General features: G+C 45.0%; 1 protein-coding gene across 4 annotated transcripts in view; it reads left to right on the top strand.

Annotated features, from left to right (window-relative positions):
- The window catches only part of LOC110501001 (IQ motif and SEC7 domain-containing protein 3-like), a 195293-nt gene that overhangs the window by 121598 nt on the left and 66195 nt on the right, over positions 1–7500 (top strand). For all 4 annotated transcript variants that reach the window (XM_036945037.1, XM_036945041.1, XM_036945038.1 and 1 more), the window contains one exon: positions 1373–1534. In XM_036945037.1, coding sequence (XP_036800932.1) covers positions 1373–1534 — 162 coding nt within the window. The remainder of the gene's footprint in view (positions 1–1372; positions 1535–7500) is intronic.

Here is a 7500-nt window from a genome sequence, read left to right as displayed (position 1 = left end):
CTCCCATTAACACCATGTATCACCGCTAGTCTCCTCACCAGACTGTCATTACCACACTCCCATTAACACCATGTATCACCACTAGTCTCCTCACCAGACTGTCATTACCACACTCCCATTAACACCATGTATCACCACTAGTCTCCACACCAGACTGTCATTACCACACTCCCATTAACACCATGTATCACCGCTAGTCTCCACACCAGACTGTCATTACCACCATGTTTTACCGCTAGTCTCCTCACCAGACTGTCATTAACACCATATTTTACCGCTAGTCTCCACACCAGACTGTCATTATCACACTCCCATTAACACCATGTATCACCGCTAGTCTCCACACCAGACTGTCATTATCACACTCCCATTAACACCATGTATCACCGCTAGTCTCCACACCAGACTGTCATTACCACACTCCCATTAACACCATGTATCACCGCTAGTCTCCACACCAGACTGTCATTACCACACTCCCATTAACACCATGTATCACCACTAGTCTCCACACCAGACTGTCATTATCACACTCCCATTAACACCATGTATCACCACTAGTCTCCACACCAGACTGTCATTAACACCATGTTTTACCGCTAGTCTCCTTACCAGACTGTCATTATCACACTCCCATTAACACCATGTATCACCGCTAGTCTCCACACCAGACTGTCATTACCACACTCCCATTAACACCATGTATCACCACTAATCTCCACACCAGACTGTCATTAACACCATGTTTTACCGCTAGTCTCCACACCAGCCTGTCATTAACACCATGTTTTACTGATAGCTTCCACACCAGACTGTCATTAACACCATGTTTTACCGATAGCTTCCACACCAGACTGTCATTAACACCATGTTTTACCGCTAGTCTCCACACCAGCCTGTCATTAACACCATGTTTTACCGATAGCTTCCACACCAGACTGTCATTAACACCATGTTTTACCGATAGCTTCCACACCAGACTGTCATTAACACCTTTCACCGCTAGTCTCCACACCAGACGGTCATTAACACCATGTTTTACCGCTAGCCTCCACACCAGACTGTCATTAACACCATGTTTTACAGCTAGTCTCCACACCAGACTGTCATCACCAGACTGTTTTGATCTTCATAGTCTTTTGGAACTTGTTTAGCAAGCAGGGGTCTCACGTATAACAATCTCCTCCAGCCTCTTCCCTCATCCCCCTTCTCTCTCTTCCCCCCTCCTCTCTCCTCTCTCTACCCCTCTCTACCCTCTCTCCTTTATATGTGAGGGCATGAAATGTGAAGGATTTGTGTACTGTATGATATTGACCCAAATAAAGAGGATTTTAATATATAATTTCTCCTCCTCTTTATTCTTCTCTGTCAGTAACCCTGATAAGGGTCTCCAGTTCCTGATCTCACGAGGTTTCATCCCGGACACGCCCATAGGTGTGGCTCACTTCCTGCTTCAGAGGAAGGGCCTGAGCAGGCAGATGATTGGAGAGTTCCTGGGAAACAGCAAGAAGCCCTTCAACAGAGACGTCCTAGAGTGAGTAACTGGTAGTCTCCTTCTTAATAATAGTACTGGACTGAAGAGCATTGTCTAGGTACAGTAGGCTCATTACGACCCCTCCCCCCCCAAGATAAACCCAATTAGAGCAGTGATTAGTGAGTGTAGACCCCCCCCCCCCCAAGATAAACCCAATTGGAGCAGTGGTTAGTGAGTGGAGACCTCCCCCCAAGATAAACCCTAATGGAGCAGTGGTTAGTGAGTGGAGACACCCCCCCCCAAGATAAACCCTATTGTAGCAGTGGTTAGTGAATGGAGACCTCCCCCCAAGATAAACCCTATTGGAGCAGTGGTTAGTGAGTGGAGACACCCCCCCCCCCAAGATAAACCCTATTGTAGCAGTGGTTAGTGAATGGAGACCTCCCCCCAAGATAAACCCTATTGGAGCAGTGGTTAGTGAGTGGAGACCCCCCCCCCCCCCCCAAGATAAACCCTGTTGGACCAGTGGTTAGTGAATGGAGACCTCTCCCCCAAGATAAACCCTATTGGACCAGTGGTTAGTGAATGGAGACCTCCCCCCCAAGATAAACCCTATTGGAGCAGTGGTTAGTGAATGGAGATCCCCCCAAGATAAACCCTATTGGAGTAGTGGTTAGTGAATGGAGACCTCCCCCCAAGATAAACCCTATTGGAGCAGTGGTTAGTGAGTGGAGACCTCCCCCCAAGATAAACCCTATTGGAGCAGTGGTTAGTGAATGGAGACCTCCCCCCAAGATAAACCCTATTGGAGCAGTGGTTAGTGAGTGGAGACCTCCCCCCAAGATAAACCCTATTGGAGCAGTGGTTAGTGAGTGGAGACCTCCCCCCAAGATAAACCCTATTGGAGCAGTGGTTAGTGACTGGAGACCTCCCCCCCAAGATAAACCCTATTGGATCAGTGGTTAGTGAATGGAGACCCCCCCCCCCCCAAGATAAACCCTATTGGAGCAGTGGTTAGTGAGTGGAGACCTCCCCCCAAGATAAACCCTATTGGAGCAGTGGTTAGTGAATGGCGACCTCCCCCCAAGATAAACCCTATTGGAGCAGTGGTTAATGAATGGAGACCTCCCCCCAAGATAAACCCTATTGGAGCAGTGGTTAGTGAATGGAGACCTCCCCCCAAGATAAACCCTATTGGAGCAGTGGTTAATGAATGGAGACCTCCCCCCAAGATAAACCCTACTGGAGCAGTGGTTAGTGAATGGAGACCTCCCCCCAAGATAAACCCTATTGGAGCAGTGGTTAGTGAGTGGAGACCTCCCCCCCAAGATAAACCCTATTGGAGCAGTGGTTAGTGAATGGAGACCTCCCCCCAAGATAAACCCTATTGGAGCAGTGGTTAGTGAGTGGAGACCTCCCCCCCAAGATAAACCCTATTGGAACAGTGGTTGGTGAATGGAGACCTCCCCCCAAGATAAACCCTACTGGAGCAGTGGTTAGTGAATGGAGACCTCCCCCCAGGATAAACCCTATTGGAGCAGTGGTTAGTGAGTGAGTGGAGACCTCCCCCCAAGATAAACCCTATTGGAGCAGTGGTTAGTGAGTGGAGACCTCTCCCCCAAGATAAACCCTATTGGAGCAGTGGTTAGTGAATGGAGACCTCCCCCCAAGATAAACCCTACTGGAGCAGTGGTTAGTGAATGGAGACCTCCCCCCAAGATAAACCCTATTGGAGCAGTGGTTAGTGAATGGAGACCTCCCCCCAAGATAAACCCTATTGGAGCAGTGGTTAGTGAATGGAGACCTCCCCCCAAGATAAACCCTATTGGAGTAGTGGTTAGTGAGTGGAGACCTCCCCCCAAGATAAACCCTATTGGAGCAGTGGTTAGTGAGTGGAGACCTCCCCCCCAAGATAAACCCTAATGGAGCAGTGGTTAGTAAGTGGAGACCTCCCCCCCAAGATAAACCCTATTGGAGCAGTGGTTAGTGAATGGAGACCACCCCCCAAGATAAACCCTATTGGAGCAGTGGTTAGTGAATGGAGACCTCCCCCCAAGATAAACCCTAATGGAGCAGTGGTTAGTGAATGGAGACCACCCCCCAAGATAAACCCTATTGGAGCAGTGGTTAGTGAATGGAGACCTCCCCCCAAGATAAACCCTAATGGAGCAGTGGTTAGTGAGTGGAGACCTCCCCCCCAAGATAAACCCTATTGGACCAGTGGTCATCATTCCCACGGTGAATGGCTAGGTTCGCTATGCTATGAAACCACACACTATTACAGAGACTCTGATATTACCGGCCACAATTTATAAGGTGAAACAATGTGTGGGGAGGCAGGGGCCCAAAAACTCACATCAATACCTTTGTCAGATAGCGCTGTCAAACAAATAATTGATGCTATTGCTAGCAATCAAGAGCAAACTGACTGAACCACTCAAACTCCCCAGCTTATGTTCTTCAAATGGATTTTAGATGTGAGGCCCTGACTTTTGTTCGCTATACATGTCGGGGGGCACATGGGATGTTCAGTGTGCTGCGTGGCTATTTTGACGAAAAACTGATTCCATGGGATCTACTGGTGGGCTTTTGCACAGATGGGGCTCCATCTATGGTGGGACGGCAGGCAGGCCTCTGCACTCTAGTTAGGAATGTGTCTCCCTCTGCCATATGGACATATTGTATGATACACTGAGAACAACTGGCAGCAAAAGAGCTGAGCACAGAACTCTGAGATATATTGCAGCAGTTCACTTCAATTGGAAGATATACTGAACAAAAATATAAAGGCAACATGCAACAATTTCATAGATTTTACTGAGTTACAGTTCATATAAGGAAATCTGTCCATTGAAATAAATGAATTAGGCCCTAATCTATGGATTTCACATGACCAGGCAGGGGCGCAGGCATGGTGGACCCAAAAGGACTTCATTACAGACAGAAATTACAGGGGCGTAAACACATTTATACACAAAATCTGAGAGAAATAAGATTTTTGTGCATATGAAACATAGGACCATCACTTTACATGTTCAGTTTATATTTTTGTTCAGTGTACATCAAACCACATCACTGGGCGCACACTTGTTCGCAAAACTATGTGGAGATATGGGATCAGAGAATAGCTCTGTTCTATTTCAAATCGAGGCTGGATGGTTATCGAGGGGGAGTGTTGGAAATATGTTTTGCATTGAGAGAGGACTTGACTTTCTGTGTAATGAAAATAATAAATGTGTCTCCTTGCCAATGTAACAGACATACAATATTTGGGAAACTGAACAAATGGAACAGAAGCATATAGAGGAAATACAAAAACATTGTACAGATGAGTGACTGAATCAGTGTCACGCCCTGACCATAGAGAGCTGTTTACTCTCTATGTTGGTTGGGTCGGGGTGTGATTTAGGGTGGGTTATCTAGGGGAATTGTATATCTATGTTGGCCTGATATGGTTCCCAATCAGAGGCAGCTGTTTATCGTTGTCTCTGATTGGGGATCATATTTAGGTAGCCATTTTCCCATTGTGCTTTGTGGGATCTTGTCTAGGTGTGAGCACTACTCTGAACGTCACGTTTCATTTGTTTGCCTTATTGTTTTTGTTATTTGAGTTTTCTCTTCCTAAAAAAAAGGATGGAAACATACCACGCTGCATTTTGGTCCACCCCTTATGACGATCGTGACAATCAGTGGATTCAGAGGAAAGAATTCTTATTGGAGAGAGAGTCTTTCAAAAGCGAACCATTCCCACTTCCCTCGGCTATGCATGTTTCTAACAGAACACAGCATCAGTAAGTGTCCCACACCAGTGATGAATGCTCACCAACCAATGCTTGGAAGTGCACTTTGGGACCTAGTTCCCAATCCGTTTGACTGTGATCCTGGCTCAGTTGACATGCCAGTAAGTGAAATCGAAAAGCTGATCGAGCTGTAATGTGACTGAATGCTACAGACAAAGCATTCACAGATCACTACGGAGGAGTTTTGGTTCCTGACTCAATGGGAACACCCTGCTGTCTGCCTCAGGGCATTACAACTCAATGTACCCTTCGCCAGCTCATCTGTGTGAAGCTGGATTCAGTGCTTTTGTCTGCATTCAAACCAAATATCGATCCAGGTTGGATGTGACAGCAGAGATGAGGTGCGCTCTGTCAACCACGCCTCCTGACTTTGAGAAGCTCCGATGCATCATGCATTAAGCCACACCCATCTCATTAGTGTTGGTGAGAGACATTATGTCAGACTAATGTGACTGTCATAGACCCACATTAAATGTAAGTGATGGTGAGTTGAGAAGACAATCAGAAATACTGTTGACATGTTTTTCAATTGACTGCCAAAGCCCCAAATAAGAAAGTAAACATTGGCTGCTAATAAAACATTTTGGCCGTGAGAGTTTTGAGATATAAAACATGGGGTGTTACACTGTCCCTGTTTGCAGTTGACTACACAGTGTTGTGTCTTTGGCTATGCCGGATTATGTGATATGACATGCTATTCTATAAAATCATTTCTCTGTAATTAATATCACCTGATTGAGCTAATCATGTAAATGTAATTAACTAGAGAGTCGGGCACCACAAAATAATATTTATAGAGCTGTTATCTTCCGAATAAACTCTTAAAGATCTAGTAGTATTTTACATCCATAGCAGTCAACATTAATCTTCATCTTACTCCAGTCTCATCTGAAAGTTGTAAATTCTTGGTTATCTGCAAGAACCCTGGCTAACAATTTGAATCAGCAATACAAATTAGGTATTTAGTAAATAAATAATTAAACCCAACTAATCACACAGAATTCACATACACACAATTAATTATAACTTTCATAAATTACGTCATAAAGGAAAACGTCCCTAGCGGGCGGAACAGATATGACAGCTTGTTACACAAAGGAAAAGGGGCTGGGTTGGAGTGAAAGAGCGGGAAGACTGAGGAACAAAGGAAAAAAGCTGTGCTATCGTAAATACAGTATCTTATGCACTCTAAATTACTGCCCATTTGGAAAAGGAAAATGCAATAAATATTTACTCTGAGCTGCGCTTCAGTAGGTTGGTGGTAGATGGAAGGCGGTGTTGCCAAACCGAGTCCTCTGTTCTTTGAAGAATGTCTCTGGTTGTCAATTGGATGCGTTGTAGTAACGTCGCTGTGTGATAGACGGGATACTGTCTGTTCCTTGCTAACCTGCGTTTGCAGCTGCGGTCGCTAACTCAACAGCTAGGAGGTATCACTTCTGTAGTGAATAAGAGTTAAAAAGTTCATACCATTCGCAACCAAAGCTCATGCTGATGTTGGCTTCGTTCTGTAGTTATTATCTGAACCATTCTGACATAGGACCGTCGCCCTCATATCCTCGGAACAGGAAGTTATGTTGTCGTCAAGGGCTTATATAGAAAGGGAGGGTGTGTTTGAAAAGTTTTATAGCCCTTGTCCCTTCACAGGGGAGGGCCACTGATTTGAGCAGCTCTATCTTATGAATACCCAAATGTCACATTTTAGAAGCTAAAATCACATTTCATCCCATCACAAATCATTTCATATTCAAATATTTACATTGAACAACAATTCATCAACAGGTATTGTATCAGTCATAGTGAGAGAGGTTAACACATAGACAGTTGACTACACTGGTATTGTAACAGTCATAGTGAGAGAGGTTAACACATAGACAGTTGACTACACTGGTATTGTAACAGTCATAGTGAGAGAGGTTAACACAGACAGTTGACTACACTGGTATTGTAACAGTCATAGTGAGAGAGGTTAACACAGACAGTTGACTACACTGGTATTGTAACAGTCATAGTGAGAGAGGTTAACACAGACAGTTGACTACACTGGTATTGTAACAGTCATAGTGAGAGAGGTTAGCATATAGACAGTTGACTACACTGGTATTGTAACAGTCATAGTGAGAGAGGTTAGCATATAGACAGTTGACTACACAGGTATTGTAACAGTCATAGTGAGAGAGGTTAGCATATAGACAGTTGACTACACTGGTATTGTAACAGTCATAGTGA

Source organism: Oncorhynchus mykiss, chromosome 15, assembly GCF_013265735.2.
Source record: "Oncorhynchus mykiss isolate Arlee chromosome 15, USDA_OmykA_1.1, whole genome shotgun sequence".
In the NCBI taxonomy this organism is placed as follows: domain Eukaryota; kingdom Metazoa; phylum Chordata; class Actinopteri; order Salmoniformes; family Salmonidae; genus Oncorhynchus; species Oncorhynchus mykiss.
The sequence above is the reverse complement of the archived record's forward strand: the minus strand, read 5'-3'. Positions and strand labels throughout refer to the sequence as shown.